The 18,403-nt window shown below is 32.2% G+C and overlaps 1 protein-coding gene across 2 annotated transcripts; it reads left to right on the top strand.

The window, feature by feature from the left end:
- The first annotated feature begins 287 nt into the window (after nucleotides 1-287).
- Nucleotides 288-18,292, top strand: LOC145311780 (4'-phosphopantetheine phosphatase). 2 transcript variants are annotated; one of them, XR_013876789.1, is made up of 23 exons: nucleotides 288-421; nucleotides 757-864; nucleotides 5,087-5,219; nucleotides 5,588-5,632; nucleotides 7,646-7,730; nucleotides 8,313-8,436; nucleotides 9,803-9,939; nucleotides 10,334-10,462; nucleotides 10,869-10,975; nucleotides 11,512-11,613; nucleotides 12,035-12,200; nucleotides 12,627-12,744; nucleotides 13,059-13,175; nucleotides 13,733-13,830; nucleotides 14,171-14,274; nucleotides 14,710-14,788; nucleotides 15,014-15,148; nucleotides 15,560-15,677; nucleotides 16,196-16,306; nucleotides 16,605-16,712; nucleotides 17,326-17,368; nucleotides 17,485-17,611; nucleotides 17,903-18,292. XR_013876789.1 is itself a non-coding variant. In XM_080150769.1 (22 exons), the coding sequence occupies exons 1-22, from the start codon at nucleotides 308-310 to the stop codon at nucleotides 17,532-17,534; spliced, it is 2,331 nt and encodes a 776-aa protein (XP_080006895.1). In that variant the 5' UTR covers nucleotides 288-307; the 3' UTR covers nucleotides 17,535-17,722. The 2 variants fall into 2 exon arrangements, 1 of the variants encoding a protein (XP_080006895.1); XM_080150769.1 differs by lacking the exon at nucleotides 17,903-18,292 and having other exon boundaries at nucleotides 17,485-17,722.
- Nucleotides 18,293-18,403: the final 111 nt, after the last annotated feature.

Raw genomic sequence — 18,403 nt, 5'->3', positions numbered from 1 at the left:
CATGTTTATGCTAATGTTTTACCTGTTGATCTAATACCGGTGCCGTTTTTGAATGTCTCATATATTTGCTATCCTATTTTGAAGTTTTTTTCTATATTTGTTTTAATACTGTAGTAGTATAAAATATTCAGTTTTTGTTCGATGGAACTTATAGAAAAATTGTCTTTCTGTTTTTCAATTGAAAATTATTTTTTTTAGTGTAAATTCTTTCAGTTGGCATTTTTTTGTAATTTGATCTCAATGTTTGGACTGGCTACGAACAATTTAGTCCCCAGTTTTGGTAATATAATGTATTTTTTTTAAATCTATGTTATTTTGTTTCAGAAGTATATTTAAAATGGGGTCTGCAGAGGAGGTTACAAAGAGTATAAAGCTTCCAGCTACAATAGACCTGGCTCTTCGCAACATTAAGGATGCCAAAGTAAGAAATTTTACATTTTTAAAAACTACTTTAAGAAAATTAATAATCTCATAGACATTAGTTTATTGAAAGTACTGGACCTAATTAGATTCGTATATGATTTGACTTACACAAGAGGACTATAAAAGTACCTACTGTTTTTAGGTCAAGAAATACTAGTTTTTTTGAAAAATCTTAATAGCCGCATAGTCTGAAATAAAAATACATAGCTGTAAAATATGGTGGTAGCTAAAAATGTATCAAATGCTTTGTTAATATCAAGCTGTAGCCAAAACAAAAAATATTAACTTTTTTTATTCCCTTAATATTCTTGTCTGAATGTTATGAATATTTAGATGTTTGCCATGGATATTGGTGGAAGTTTGACAAAGATAGCTTACTATTCAACAGTTCCTTTTAAGAAAATAGCTTATGATAGCATAGAACCTGGACAAGAAACTGAGGTAATTCACTGTGCTTTCAAAAGCGAAGATTTCTATAGTTAAGGGCTGTCCTTCCGTGCGTTAGTCCGGGACGGTTAAATCTTTTAGTTAATTTAAACAGTAGAGATTTGTCCTATCGATTTCAAACTTTGCAGGATTATTCCAATAACAATTAAGGTACAATTTAAGAAGCGTAGCAACTCTTTAATTGTTATCAAAAACAGTTCGTACGTCCATTTTGAACATGCTGAAATTTAACTTTTTTGACAACAAATTTTTGTATGTTATATTTATCCGATTCATCTTATTTTTGGAGTAATAATTCATATTTGATAAGTTTTGCAACAAATTTACTCACAATTTTGTTTATACTTATGCATAAATATTCTGCTTATTTAGTTCTGACACTATACAAGTGTAATGTTCGTTTGTCCTACCATTTTAGAGCTTCACTTTTATGGATGTTGTCATCCTTGTTATATATCAGACTTGCTATTGTATTTGTAAGATTATCTATTTATCAATATTTTTTTATCTTCAATAGGTCGCTTTCTTTCTTGATTTAAAAATCTCGATATCATTTATAATAGATTATATCTATCCTTTTATGTAAAGTAGTAAGGGTTTTTGTCTGAAGCTTAAGATCTTAATAACTACTGAACCGATGGGGTTCACTGTTTTAGGTAAGCTTTAAATAAGGTCCTAGGTTATTTTATTTTACAGATTCAAGTTTTGCGATGGATTTATTTTTATAGCCCCTTTCTGCCACTAAAAGTACAGAGATCCTAGATGCTATGGACAATGGACATAGCCAATAGTTAAAAGATTATATATTATTAAATAAATTTATACCGTTTTACCTAATTAAAAACAAGGATGACAACATCCATAAAAGCGAAGCACTGAAACGGTAGGACAAACGGACCTTAACACTTGTATAGTATCTGAACTGAAAAATCGGAACATAAATGTAAATATGTCGAATCAAAATTGTAGGTAAATTTGTTGAAAAACTACTTAAAACAGGATAATGTTTATGGACATACTTACATTTTTGGACTTGATTATAGAGTTGCTTCGCTTATAATATTGTTCTTTGTTGTCCCAGGAATCAATATACCAAAAATCAGATCAAACGGATAATTAAAACACTTGAAAATTTGTTGTTAAAAAAGTAGAAAAATCAACATGTTTAAAATGGACGTACGGACATTCTGGTAATGATTATAGAGTTGCTACGCTTTCTAAATCGTACCCAACTACTACAGGAATCATCATGCAAAGTTTGAAATCGATAGGACAATTCTAACATGCCTAAATTAACGAATAAAAGCTATCTATCTCGGACGGACGTACGGACGGACGGACGGACGGACCTACCCTAATTATAGAAAAGCTTCGCTTTTAAAAATGAATAAGTGTCAAAATGTAGCAGTAACTCTAGCGTTTTATCTTTTATACTTTATTATATGGACTAGCGGCTTCGCATCTAGAGGCCTCTATGGGCACTTGAGGAGGGGGAGTTGAATCCCAAAACCTATTTTTTTTAAAGTAATAGAAAAAATATTTTTTTGAGGGGGGGTGGGAAGGTGGGGGGTGGCGCCCTTCCCTGGACCTACGAAAGGTACCCGATCGGTTCAGTGGTTAGCGAGATCCTTTGGCACAGACAGATAAACATCCTTTGACTTTATTATATGGATATAATGGAATAGGACAAATTATAATAGATTAATCTGAACCCTAGAATATTGGAGTGAAAAGATTAAGATTATTTTATCCCTCCCTACTTATATTTGCATCTTTATGCTCGTTAAAATCGACAATGCAATTTTAGTATTATTTACACTGTTGCATTATGTCCGTACAATATAACTAGGAAAAGGAGTAATCCCATAATTGTTAATTTGTCTGAGTAATTTTTTAACTTGTTTAGAACATGTTGAATGTCATCAACCTTGTTTTTTTTTATTTATAAACCTTTTATTTTGCATCTTTTGAAAAACGTCTATTTCTAATATTTTTTTACATGTGTACATTAAGATATATAAGTTTTCCGGAATTTTAAAGTTAGGGGGAGATTTGAAATCTGCATCAAATTTTAAGGATTTTTTATAAAATTCGTTTTTTCTATAGGTAATTCTTTATCTAAAAGCGGAAATGCATTTTAAGTTAATTAATTTTGGCATCTGTGATTGGTGGATTTAAAAAATCTGCGCTCTGATTGGATGTCGTACATCATTCAACCAATTAGAGCGCAGGTAGTTTAAAATCCACCTATCCTATTGGTCAAAATTAATTAACTTAAAATGCATTTCCGCTCTCAGATAAAGAATTATAGAAAAAACGAATTTTATAAAAAATCCTTAAAATTTGACGCAGATTTCAAATCTCCCCCTAACTTTAAAATTCCGGAAAACTTATATATCTTAGTGTACATATAGAAATAAAGTAATGCAGTGCAGCAGTTATACCAGATTTTCATTTCCAATTCGATTTTGGTGTTCTTACAAATCTGAATAATATTATTGATATATAAATATTTGAGATTGATTGGCGCAATGGGGATCATTTGGTCAACCGGCCTCTGTATAAATAAGTTGTATCTAAAATTAAGAAAGAGAATGTCTGGTTTAATGCTTCCTTAAGTATCTTTATTTTACAAAGTTAGGCAATCCTTTAGTTATCTACAATACAGAGTCCACAGTGTCTGTCTTAATCTTAAGATCTCGATAACCTCTGAAATGTGTAAGACCTATTTTAAAGATAACCTTGCTGTTTGTTGGTTTTGACATCCCCAACCCCAAAATTAATTTTTATCTCGCATAAAATATAGAAGTTAAGATTTTTACTTAAAGTACCCCCCGCCCCCACCTGAAAAAAAGAGAAAAAAATTCCTTTCTTTTAAAAAAGAACTTACAAAATTAAGGTTTAGAGGGACCTAATTTACTCTTGGGAAAAAAAGTTTTGAAACCAAAAAATACAATTTTCGACGGTGGTATCATGCAAATATTTAATTTTGCCTCTGGTCAATTTTTGTTCACATAATGGAAAAGGATATTGGTTAATGTTTCTTATAATCTTTATCAAGAGAAACTTTCTGTTTTTCCTGTTAGAATTTTGTTCAGTACTTTGTAGAATAGAATTGTCTTTTTCTTCTTTCGATTTACTTTTTTTTTAAATCATTTAAAATCAACCAGTCCAATTACAAATTCGTTTTATTTTATCTGTAGATTGTAAATATATTTTGTTAAGAGTCAATAATAAAGGACAACATAAAATCTACTGATAATTTTTCGTTTTAATGCCAAATGTGTTGCTCACACTAAGATCATTCAAGTTCCTAGCCCCTGCAGATGACCTAACCTTTCTGGAATCTATACCGTGGCGTGGGTCTAACCTAACTTAACATGGGTTTCCCATAGTGTAGTGGTTAGCGCACTACGCTGTGGTTGGGAGAAACCGAGTTCAAGTTCCCACATAGACTTTGCACTTGGTTGACAAATGCTGTCGCAATTTGTCAGATTATGATCACGCAACCTTCCCTAAGGGGGGAGATTTGTAGGAAGTTAGGATTCTACAAATCAAGCAGCTCTAACCATGATTTCCATCATCCATGCTCCTCGTATGAGAGTGCCATTAGTTAGAGTGGCTTAATATGGAACACCTACCAAAACTCTAGGCCAGGGTGATGTAATAATTGAGTAGCTTCCACGAGAATTGCGGGTCAGCTTGTAATGTAACATAGAATACAATCAGCTGTGCGCGAAGCTTACCAATCTAAGATTGGCCAAAGGATTCTCACTTACAGTCTCCGTGTGCATCTGAGTCCTAACTTCAGATATTCATGGCTACAACAACAACAACTTAACTTAACAACAACAATTAATATTGACATTAACATAAACTTTCTAATGGCTATCTCAATGTATCAGTAAAATCTTATTCACATTCTAATTTTTTTTCTTGTAGGTCATCTGCAACTTTTCTATCCATTTAGATCTAATTTTGAATTTAGATAAAGAGAGGGGGTAGGTTTCTGGTAGAATCCGTAAAGGTGTTTGTTTTAAGGCTTAAAATAGTAGTAGAACCATAATATTCACTAAATATGTGTATTTCTTATTGAAAAGAACTATAGACAAAAAATTTTTTTATAAAGTTAACATAAATTTTTATCGTTCTACTACTGTTTTAACATATAACCTTTACGGATTTTACCAGAAATCTACCCCGCTCTTATTTGTAGTCTCTGGAGGAAGCTATGTATGAAACAACGGAGGGGGCGCGACTACACTTTATCAAATTTGAAACCAAACATATCGAGTACACACTTGACTACATTCAGAAGTCTCTACTGGGATCTAATAATAAAATTACAGGCATTCTTCAAAACAAAAATTAAAAAAAAAAACATTTGTTGTTTAAATTTTTTTAAAAATTTAAATCCTGATGTTTGATTTTTAGGAAGCTTTTCCTTATTTTTAAATTCACCATAGACCTCTTCTCAATTGCGGTCGTTAGTTTTGTAAGAAATTAGAAAGTCGTCCAACGACGTTTGTCTAGAGTTTCTGAATGTGTAGTGTAATAATATCTGAAGGCATGTTACCTTTTTTGTTAATGCCGCAGTTATGAATGTAAAAAGTTTCCTAATCTCGAAATTGATAGGTAAATAAAATAAGTTTTATAACTATTGCACCTTGTTTATTCTTGCCTGTTATGATTATTTGAAGAATGTTTTGAATGCCAGGAAGCACAATAAAAGTGACAGGAGGCGGAGCTTATAAATATGCAGGAAATAAATTCTTTTTACAAACACACATGTCTTTTTATCTATCTATCATAGATTGAATTTAATTATATGGAAAAAATGTTAAATTAGATATGTAGCTTAAAGATAAATGAACGGTCGACTCAGTTTTATCATCCAATTAATGATATAGATTCAAATGAAATAAATAAACCCACCCTACAAGATCCCAAACCTCTGAATTTAAAAATAATAATACTAAAAAATTTCTTTGAAAGTTTATTTAATTTTTTTATATATATTTTTAAAAATATAAGTCGATTAAATCCTGTTAAAAAATGCTATTCTTTTATGAGCGCTTTGCTACTTATGGATGTTATCATCTTTGTTAAAATGTTTTTACAAATGTTTCATCTATCTATTTATCTATCTTTCTACCTTTCTAAAAATACAGGAAGGAAAATCCCATCATATTTCTAAACTTAATTCTAAGCTTTGTTATTCATATATGTTGTTGTGTAGTTTTGCAATGGATATTATAGTTCAGAGAATGGAGAATTCACTTTAAACTTTAGTGACTTTTTGGTATCCCACCCAAATAATTGCTTTTTTTTTATAAAAGAGGAGATTTATTTATGTGGGGGATTCAATATCTTTCCCTTATATTTCTTATAGCTAAATGGAATTAAACAAGGATGACAACATCCATAAAAGCGAAGCACTGAAACGGTAGGACAAACGGACATTAACACTTGTATAGTGTCTGAACTGAATAATCAGAATATAAAAGTTCAAAAGTCGAAGCAAAATTGTAAGTAAATTTGTTGAAAAACTGCTTGATATAGGATAATTTTTATGGACATACTCACATTTTTATGACTTGATTATAGAGTTGCTTCGCTTATAATATTGTTCTTTGTTGTCCTAGGAATCAATATACAAAAAATCAAATCAAACGAATAATTACATCACATAAAATTTGTTGTTAAAAAAGTAGAAAAATCAACATGTTTAAAATGGACGTACGGACATTCTGGTAATGATTATAGAGTTGCTACGCTTTCTATATCGTACCTAACTACTACAGGAATCATCATGCAAAGTTTGAAATCGATAGGACAATTCTAACATGCCTAAATTAACGAATAAAAGCTATCTATCTCGGACGGACGGACGGACGGACCGACCGAACCTAATTATAGAAAAGCTTCGCTCTTAAAAAGCGAGGGATCAGTGCGAAAATTCCCTGAATGTTCTATCAGTGGATCCGTCAACGAGATCTTACTGCACACAATACTAGACATTCATAGTTCATACATTAATCTGCTACAGTGCAGTGGGAAATGTTTTATCCATTTTTATTATATTTGTTATTGATGCATATTTCTAGTTGGTGGTATTCTTTGTTCAACATGCAAATAAAGTTGATTCAAATAAAAATGTATTTTATACTCCTGTATTTTAATTTCGAGAAAAACCTTTCCAGTATGTCTTCGAAACCGATTATTATTAGGTGGATGAGAACCGGTTCTCAGCCATACTGAAAAATCATGTATAGTCCCTCTTATATCTAGTTCTAATTCTTGTCTGAATCTCCAGACACAAACAGAAATCAACACTTGTTTTTAGAACATATTTAATTTTGACAATCTGGTACAGTAGGGTTAATTTGTAAAATGAGTTTAGAAGTAGAAATAATGCGATTTAAGTTTTAAACAATTGAGAAACGAACTTTAGTGCTCCTACAATTTTTTCTTTTACCTATTTTGTTCATAATTAAGAATGACAAGCTAATTGTAAAATGCAACTTTAAACGATATTAGGTATGATTTATCTTTGAACCTATTCCACAAAGTAGCCATTAGAAAGGTAAGTTTAGATAAAGATAAATTCCAAGTTTTTAAAAAGTTAGTTTAGGTTAGCACAAAGCAGTGGTTAGGATACCGAATGGTTTAAATTTCCTGATGGAGCTAGTTTGTGTGCAATCCCATGTGGATTTTAGTTAAAACCAATGCTTATTTTGTGTTTTTTTTAAAAAGAAGTTATTCCATACTGTAGAGCTTATTGAGCAGAAACTTGGGTTTACAATATCCAAAGAGGATGAGATGGAATGCATGATTAGAGGATGCAATTTTCTATTAAAGTATGATCATTATTTTTTGGGTTTTTTTTCGTTTGAGCACTGAAAAAGATTCTCATACTTTTCAAGAGTTGATTACTTCAGCTATGAATATCACGGGTGATTTTAATTATATCATTTATCTTAGTTATACTTTTAGTGCTTAGCTTACTTTTAATATTTTTATTTGTGATAAAAATTGTGCCTTACAGGAAATATATCTATTGGTCCTCTTGTGGTTTTTACGCTGTTTTCGGGAGCGGGGGGGGGATATAAAAAATTGCCCTTTCCTCCATTTTTATAGCAACAATTTTTTGTATCAAAGGTATTTTTTTTATACTTGTATTACTTATTGAAATAAATTGAGAAGTTTATGTAGTGTGGACTATTTCAATAAGTTTGTAGTATTAGTTTGTCTGTTGAAAGAAAATGAATCTTCACATTTCTAGAACTATCGGTTTTTCTCTTTTCTTTGCATTGTTTCTTTGCGTTAACGAGAATTATCCAAAACTAAACGATCAGCTGCGGCTGGTTGAAAATAAAAACACCTTTGCAGCTACCAAGCCCTGATCTTAGAGATTGGAAAATAATACTTTTGTTATTTAGGAATATAAATGATGAATCCTTTGTATATCAGCGCAAGGCCAGTCCAGAATACAGCTTTCAAAATCCCAAAGAGATGTACCCCTACCTCTTGGTTACTATTGGCTCTGGGGTTTCTATATTAAAGGTGATTTTGACTGACAGTAGACCTATTTAGTTGCCCATTGAAAAAAATGATATACATTTCTTATGTATCTCAGGGACAAGGGAAGGCTATTCTGGCAAACAATGCTTTAGAGTTGATTTCTTAGATTTCCAGTTTAAACTTGATGATGAGATAAAGCAACTTTTGGCAGAATTTGATAAGAAACTAAAGCATTAATTTAGCACTTTTTGCTTTGTTTACTAAAAGCCGTGCTAAAAGGATTGTCAGAGTTTATCTGCCCGTTCAGTTTAAAGATGTATGAGCAGAAATAATGCCTTTTTACATCTTTTAAGTATTTTATCTAAATCATAAACTACTCGTAAATTATATGTTAAATAGTGAATATATATATTATAAATCCTAAAGAGTGAATAGCTGTAATATTTTGAAAAATATTTAAGATTGTTTAAATATTTATCTCATATACAAATTTAAATTCAAAAAAGGTTTTTACGACACCTAGCAATAAAATTCGGAACTACATAGCTATGTATTTTCACAATCATACATTTTACAATTTTTGTTGTAGTTTAATTTTGCCTTTCTTAGCAACTTCTTGTATCTAATGGCTAAACACGTTGGAAACACTTTATTGAATCGTTTTGAAACTTATGCCCTAACCTGCCTCAAGGGGTTAATCAAGGTGTTGATCAAAGTGCTTTTGATTAAAAATTTTTAAAAATATTTTTTTTGTTTGTAAACAGTTACAAATATCTTGAATAAGAAAAAAATGTAAAGATTTTAATTTCAGGTATTATTTTAGAATATTTTTTAAATCTCCCTAATTCTAAATTCTTTAGTAAGAAATCTTTGTTTTGATTTAAGAAGCAGAACTTCAGAAGCTGACGAGGTTTGGTGATAGCTTATGATTTATACTATCTGAAAAGAACAATAGTGCATTATAGAAATAGTTGCACCTTTCTTTTTGCTATATCAGCTGACGATTACCAGGGTAGGTTTCGTGATTTTCCAAGAATTGTTGAAGAATTGTTGATGAGACGGACCGCCCCTGTATGTATCTAGATATTTATAATAGTTGCACAACTTGAACTACTCTATTATAGGTACTGCTCCGTACGATTGCCCGTCCGTTAGCGACCATTAGGTACAATAACTTGAACTTCCTACAACGTTTATGGAATTAACAATTTTTTAACTTTTTTAATTATAGAAATGTCATATATGTATAATAAAGGAAGCCTGTAGGTCATACACCGCTTTAACAGCTAAAAGAATGCTATAAGTAGACCCAATTTCCCAAATTTGAAGCCTCCAGCTCCAAAAATAAAAACGTTGTAGGCATTTAAATTTTAGAATTTCCAGCCATCAGTATTTTTTTTTAATGTAGGTAGAATCTGAAGACTCTTTCCAGCGAATAGGAGGAACAGCAACGGGTGGTGGAACATTTTGGGGCTTGGGCAAACTTCTCACATCCGCCAAAGATTTTGACGAGCTGCTGTCTTTGGCTGAAGAAGGAGATCATAGGTAAGAAGAACTGCTTTTTTACTTTAAAATACCAAGAAGGTGTCTTTAAAGTGATGGGAAGAGGGAGTAGATCCGCCTATGTACCTGCCCTAAAATTTCATCAAAAAAATCTTTCAGTGACTTAAAAGAAGCTTAACCGTACAGGATAGCCTATCCAGTGGTTAGTGAAACTTTCAGTAAAAACAGACAGATAGGCGGACATTCTGCCTTTTGTTACATTTTCTTTCTCTCCCTCTCCCCATCTCTCTCACTCTTTTTCTCTCTCTCTTTCTCTGGAAGGATTTCTTTTCTTAAGAACATTACAACCCCACCCCCCCCCCGCCCCCCCTCCCTTCATTCATACTATACATAAGTTTTTTATAATAAAACAGTTATTATTAATGCCATATTTTAGAAATGTTGATATGTTGGTGAAGGACATCTACGGAACAGACTACACCGCCCTTGGCTTACCTGGTGACCTAATTGCCTCCAGCTTTGGAAAAATTATCCAGCTTAGCTCTAATCCTGACAGAAAATTTAGGTAGAGTTCTATCATTATAATGACTAATCGTTTGGACCCTGCTTTAAATAGACTTTTTAAAGTAAGCAACTTGTGAAAGCATAAATTTTTTGTGAATTGTGAGGCGAGTATTGAAAAAAATGTTCTTTGGTTGATTCCCTTTCACAAATTATGCAGATAAACGTTTCCTTATTCCCGGAATTTCGTTGTTGCCGATCAAAGTGCACCAAATTATTGACAACATCTAAAAGAGTGAAGATGAGCAATTAAGATGATGAGACTAGGTAATAACATTAACACCACGCTTTTAATGCTAAAGCTATTAGGAAAAAATAATAAAGTTGTTAATTTAATGTATAATTCCTTAAAATGAAGATAATAAATGTGTTTGTTATTATAAAATTGATATAAAACTTGTTATCCACAGTGAAGCTGACATTGCAAAAAGCCTGTTGTACATAATCAGCAATGATATTGGTCAGATTGCAAGTCTGTATGCCATGCTACATAAAGTCAACAGAATCTACTTTGGAGGTATTCATTATTTACAGATAATAATTCGGATCATAGGAATAAAACAAAGTAGCGGGTTTTGTCGTATTTTCACAGTAGCTTTTGATGGGTCATTTTAGTTTAGGTAAATGTTGTTGATTGCCCCACAAGGTTTTAAAATAGGATCCGCATGGGTAGAAATAGGAGTAAAGCTATTGTGAAAATACGACGAAACCCGCCACTTCGTTTTCTTTCCATGATCCTCAAATTCTTACCAATTTATTTTTATTTTTTAATCAAACATTAATGCTCTGAATGAATCGCAGCTTCTATGTATACATATAACTAGGTTTTATAAATCTATACGTTTCACCGAATCCTATAGTAAAAACATTCCTTGTTTAATTGTTGATTTTTAAAGTTAAACTCAATTAAACTTTGTATCTATCTTATCTAGATATTTTCTAAAAAACTAGTTGCTACGCCCCTAGAGGCCCCTAGTCGATACTTATGGACACAATTATTCTTGTTTATGATTCAAATGTATAATATGTCCTACATGAACACTAATTTTAAAGGATTTTTCCTTCGCCACCGTCCTGTGAGTCTTCACACTATTTCATATGCCATCAACTATTGGAGCAAAGGACAGGTTCAAGCTAATTTCTTAAGACATGAAGGTAAATATTTTTATAGGTTGTAGCACAGCTAATCTATAATTGTATTAAGTCTGTCTGTACGACAATCAAATAAAGCTGAGTTGGTTATCAAGTTTAAAATTCCCTACTCACTTACTTAATCACTTACTGGTGCACACACAAACACGCGTTCAGCATGGATGATACTACTCCTTTGTTCTATTTAACCAGATATCTTAGGGAATAGTAAAATTAGGTAAAACTAAATTGATGTACATTACCAAAAATCTACCCCTTGGAGATTGCAATTATAGATTGAAAAGTTTGGACACTGCTAGTTTGAACCATCCTATCAAGATTAATAAAAGTACCCAAAATATTAGGCAGACGGATGAAAGAACGTGTTGGTTCTAGTGTAATTGACTGTTAACTGCTCCTTTCTTCTAAATATGTGTCCGTCTAGGTTATCTGGGTGCAATTGGTGCCTTCTTAAAGGGCGCAGAAGCGGTAGATACAGCCAGCTACGCCTGGACAGAGAACCTGTACGGCAGCTCCAGCTTCAGGGCTGGCAGTTGGCCGCACAAGGACAGGGACTCAAGCCTGGAAGTTGATCACCTGGAAATTGACAGGTACGCATAAGTTTTTCCGGAAACTGTTAGTAGTTTTGCAATTAAATACTTTGCAGTTGCACTAGCGACTACGCCCCCTAGAAGCCTCTAGGGGCTCTTAAGGTAGGAGGGTGAAAAGTTGAACCGAGCCCATTTTAAATTTGAGTTTCAAAAGAGTAAAAAAAATATTTAATGCAGTGATCTTAAAAGATAAGACAATGGACAATAATTTGACATAACTTCCTAAATATGATAACCAAAAATACCCCTACTTTTTATTAAAATTATTGTTTAAGAAGTTTAGAATCCTCTCTCAAAAGAACACAAAGTTTGTGGCCAACGAATAAGATACCGTGGTAATAAAACTTTGTATGCTAGTGTATTATACAGTCCTAAGTCCCCAATATCCCTGATTTTATATGATATAAAAACTTGTGTTACACTCAGGTTTGATTCCCAGCTTGGGTGTTGTCCCCTGCTGATGAATGCTGACAAATATATTCCTGACACAGTTGACCTGACACATGATCATGATGCTAGGGACTATTGGCTGGAATGCTTTCAGGTTACGCTTCACATCAATTATTGTTTGGGGCTGCTCTACAAGCCAAATTTTCGGCCATCTGGTTGATGTAATAGATTTAATCACAATGTAACAGAATAGTAAATCAATGGAAGAAAACACTTCATGTATTTTAAGGGGGAGGAATGGCACAAAATCAGCCTAAAACTATTCCAAGACATAAACCTAAAATTAACGAACTCGGGACCTATTGGAAGCGTACCTTAAATAGATAACTTTTTTTGGTTCAGTGGATAGCGAGCTCTTAACAAATGAACATAAAAACTAACTACTTCGTTATAATATCATTTTTTTAGGAATCGTTGCCTAAATTTACAGACCGTGCAATCGACAGCCAGGCGCACGCGCCTAATGTCAACGAGCGTGCTGACAAATTCAAAGAAAAGTTTCTCACCAGACTTCAGATGCTTAAGGTCTGTGTTGATCGAAATACTAAAATGATTAACTTTTAAAATTGTTAATATGGTTATAGTATATCAATAATTTGGTCATGGAAAGAAAAATAAGTTGCGGGTTTCATCATATTTTAACAGTAGCTTTTGAAAGGTTATTTTAGGTTAGGTTAAGTAAATGTCAATGATTGCCCCGCATGGTTAGATTATATGTCCCGCAGGGACTAGAAAAGAAAAGCTACTGTGAAAATACGATGAAACCCGTAACTTCGTTTTCTTTTTAGGATCCCAATTTTTAAACTAAGGCAAAGCATTTAATGGCAAAAGATATTAACATAATTCTTTCTAAATAGGCGATTTTTGACGGTAAAATTCCAATAGGGCATCGTAAAGCCTTTGTCTAGAAATCTATTTATGAATTTCTAGTTGTTTTGATGTTTTTAAGTTTTCTTCATATCTTGTGATTTTACAACCAACTTTTTTATTCTATTTTAACCTTCCTTATTTGAAGTTATAATAGGTGCTCAATACCTTTAAGATTTGAAAGCATTACAGTATTATATAAACACAACTCACAGGCTAAACCATTTGCTTTTGGTAATCTGACCGTCAGATCCCTGCTGGATATGAGAGAACATTGCCTTAAAGAATTTGACTTCCATGATCCTTATCTCAGGTAAAAATTATTTTTGTTTCTTTTATAGCACAGGTTCATACGTTCAGTGATTGTAATCGGTTTGCAACATTCAATATCTGGTGTTCATTAAAATCATAAAATATCTTTAAAATTACAAATAAGTTAGACAAAAGTCGGAAGGATGTATAACAGATCTATAAACTGAATATATTTACTTTAAAAATCAGATTTTAAGAAAGAAAAAAAAAATGAATATTTTAACTTTGAAAATTTGAACTTGAAAAGTAAATAATGTTTAAATTAAACGATGTAAAACAGTCAGTACACAACTTTATCAATATCAATATTGCTAATGGAACAATGATTGTTAATTGTTTAGACAGAAACAAGTTGAGAACAAGACTGCCTTAGCTTTGTTGCCCAGTAGACTTCAAGACCTTGAGAATATGGACTGGCAGGAAAAACAAGTTGAACTGGCTTTGGGTAAATTTCTTCTTGTTCTGCAAATTATCTGCTTGCATTTCATTTATTTTTGTGCTTAGTATTCATATTTTTAGTTGTTAAAATTCAAATATGTTTAAAATTTTCCCTTAGTGTGGCATTTGTAGTAGGATTTTTTCTTATTGTTTCTTCCTTTATCAATGGTGAATCATTTTTTTGTCTTGCAGAAGATCTCATAAATGATTGAATTATGAATTTCAGAGAAGCTTTTTACACTCATTAGGATTGCTTTCGAATATCTTTTGAGAAGGGGAACACTAGAAAAGTCAATATGTGATATCTCAAAGTCCCTAATGACTTTGACCTTCCCCCCTCCCCCAGTCTCCCACTTCATCTAAGCGATGACAGATAAGTCAACCATAGAAGCTGATAGATGAAACATTATGGTTTTGATATTTAATGTTATCTTTATTATAGGGTTCCTAGCTGGAAATGTATTTGATTGGGGTGCCAAAGAAGTGGCGTTGCTTATGGAGGAAGGTAGTCTAGATTTCAGGTAATCATTGGTATTAAAACTTGAAGAAAAATATTAAATATTAATATTAAAGTTACCAAGAAATGGTTATAAACCTTCTCATGACTTATGCTTAGCTACACTGTAAAGGAGAACCATATCGGTTCTTCGGTTAGGGAGATCCTTCAGTAAAGACAGACACACACAGAGATCCTTTTACTTTACAGTAATTTCCTTGATCTTGAACAAAATGCAATTTGATTTTAGTGCTGCCAAGAAGGCAATAGGACCACGGCCATGGTTGATTGACAATGTGGATGGTTGGTTGGAAAGACTGCGCGGCCCTGCGCATAAATGTGTCTGTATATTTGTTGACAACTCTGGTGGAGATTTCTTGCTAGGGAAACATGAATTTAATTTTTATTTTATTTTAACATTTTGACAAAGGAATTCTTATTATGAGATTTAATGACCACTTTTAATGCAATCTTGAAGTTTGTTTTACGTTTTGATAAAATATCAGAAGTGCATTTTGGTTTCCTTAAACTTTTTTAAAACTCCTATGCGTTTTTCTATAAAATTTGTATTTTATAAACAGGTTCTCTCTTATCGTTGGCTTAAAAAACTTTGGGCACTTTTATAAACGTTGATTGATTTGTACTAATTAGCAATGTCTAAATTTTGCAGCCAATGATTTTAATCTATATAGGGTAATTTTGACAAACATTCTGGGGAGTGAACAGTAACATCAATGATCCGTCTATGTCTTATCCCTTAGGTTCCCTTAGTAAATTCAAGTGTATGAAAATCAGGAGTTGTTCCCTTCACCGAGGAGATGTTGAAGCGAGGCTCCTCTGTAATTCTCTGTGCAAACTCTCATCCTATACTCAATGACGTCACATATGCTGAACTTGTCATTTTATTGCAGCAGGTATTAAGATGATTTGTTAATATAGGGAGGGATAATTCAATTGCTTACAACTTTTCTGTCAGATATTATTGCTCTTTGAAATTTAAAATGATACCTATTGTAAATTACCCTAAATATTTACATAAAATAATCAATTTTTGACATGTGAATAAGTTGAAAGCCATATTTTTGTTTACATTACAGATATCTGTCTTTGTGTTTGCATAGTGAGATGTAGATCGATGCAATTTAAATGTCAAAGGAATAAAATTATCTTTGCACATTAAGAAGTTTTATAAATATTCAGTTAAATATTTCTGTAGATAAAATTTAAATTTTTTTGAAGTAGTTAAGATCAAGTAAATAAATGTGTTTTTTTTTGTAAAATATAACACTTAAATAAGATCATATTCATATGCTTTAACTATCCAATATGCTTTTAGCTCTTTTAGCTCATATTTCTTGGAAAATGAGTCGAAATGTTTTATACCTTTACGTGTTTCTTTTGTGTTCTTTTTTTTACCTGGTAATGTCTTCAGGTGGCAGAGGTGAGTCCTGTGATAAAAGAAGGTCTGATGTCAGGAAAGCTTGTTGCCAGAGAGAGTGGACAGGCCAGCCCATGTCTGGATCTTGGCCGCTTGAATAATCAGGCAAGTATCCCTTAAATTAATCGATATCTTTCAATAATGACCAGTTTAAAACCTGTCTAAAGGAAAGATGTCTACTTAGATATCTTTGTTTTAGGATATTTCAGTGATAATGTAATAATTAATTTAATTCATTTATTGTACTTTCTGTTTTCTTCATCTTGCAAATATTCCATTTTCCATTAAGATTAATACAAGGTCTTATAACAGTGATAAAAAAGCTAAAAAATTAATGGACTTTGACCTCAAAACGTCCGGCCCATACAACTTGGTGAATAAATAATGTTTAATCTCTTTACAGTTGGCCGAGGATATGAATGAAACGGGAGTGGATTTAATTGTCCTTGAGGGTATGGGCAGAGCAATTCATACAAACTTGGAGACTGATTTCAAGTGCGAGTCATTAAAGGTAAAATATTTTCTAATATAATTTTTTTTTTCTTGCAAAGTGGGGGGGGGGCGAAAGTGACACTTTTTGAAACCAAAACTAAAAGTCAAAGGAACTAAACTAAAAAAAGAGTTAAAGGTCTGACATTTTGCATGGCAGTTGCTTTATAGGGATACAATATGGAACTGTGAAAAAACGGCGGCGCAACCGCCGAGAAAAGGCAAAAAAAATTCGGCGGGAAACGGCGGTTTTCGGCGGTTGCGCCGCAGTTTCTTCACAGTTCCATATTGTACCCCTATAAAGCAACTGCCATGCAAAATCTCAGACCTGTAACTCTTTTTTTAGGTGAGTTCCTTTGTTGACTTTTAGTTTTGGTTACAAAAAGTGTCACTTTCGCCCCCCCCCCCCTTTAGTCCTTTTATATCAAGTAGTAAGGTTTTTTGTCTGATCTTAAGATTTCTACAACCACTGAACTGATTGAGTTTTCCTTTTGGGGGGCTATATTTCTGTCCCTCCTCTTCTTACACCTTTAAATAAAGAGCCCTATACGGGGGAGCAGCCAATAGTTAATATATAATATAAAGGAGAGAGTCTGAAGATTTGTCTGAGTGATTGGTTCATATTTTTATTTTAGGTAGCTGTGATAAAAAACAAGTGGTTAGCCCAACGTTTAGGAGGTAAAAGCTTATAAACTTAATTTGATAAACCTAAAAATATTTTTAATACTACATTACCTAATTAAATTTAGATCGAAATTTGTATAAATTTTTATTTATTGGTGAATATTTTTAAGGTGAAATGTTTTCTGTGGTATTTAAGTACGAGCCAAAGAAAGAAAAATAAAAAAGTGCTAAATGATATTTTGATAACTAGTTACCTATTTAATTTTGTGATCTCTTGATTCTTGTGAAAGGAGAGAGGTGGGGAATTTTTCATCAACTGTGTTTAAGTGGGGAAAATGACATTGAAATTAATCTACAATGCTTACTTTCCACCAAGTAATTTAATATGAATATAGGGTGCAAGATTAATATATTGTGCATTATCCTTTCTCTGTATTCTTGATATTATTCAATAACACAAAATAATTTTTGGTATAATGATTGAAATTTCACCCCACCCATCCATCCTTGTTCAATTATTTGTTAAAATATGACTCTTTAATTAATCATAATTACAATTATAATTATAATTGTAATAATTGTCATTAGATTCTATACAATTCTTTTGTATTACTCATACTTATTACATATGCTTAACTATATTTAGGCTGAATCTTATCAATTATTTATATAGATGAGTCATTCTTAGTCAATGATAACATAAAATGCACTGTACTTTAATTAATTTTTGATTATATGCCATTTGAAAGAAAATCAAAACTTATTGTAGTTAAAGAAATGTTTTATTATTATGACTTATTATTATTTTGATCTTATTGAAAATGATGCTAGTCCGTCCTTTCTAGGATTTATGATAAACCCATAATTTTCAGAAGAAAATGGCGCCCATAAAATGACGACGACCTCTGAAATCATCACAAATTTTGAAGCTGAACAGAAAAATGTCGTCTTTTCTGCCCTCAGTGAATATCTCAGGAAAATGAGACTATTCGACTTCCTAATGGTTGTAGTGTATCTTTGATTCTTTACGCTATAAGAAGAATAGATCAACGATTTAAAATATTGTGATTTATCAGGATGGCAAAATTA

The sequence above is a fragment of the Acartia tonsa genome, chromosome 2 (assembly GCF_053477335.1).
Source record: "Acartia tonsa isolate MP-2025a chromosome 2, ASM5347733v1, whole genome shotgun sequence".
NCBI lineage: Eukaryota > Metazoa > Arthropoda > Copepoda > Calanoida > Acartiidae > Acartia > Acartia tonsa.
This window is presented reverse-complemented; position numbering and strand designations above follow the sequence as displayed.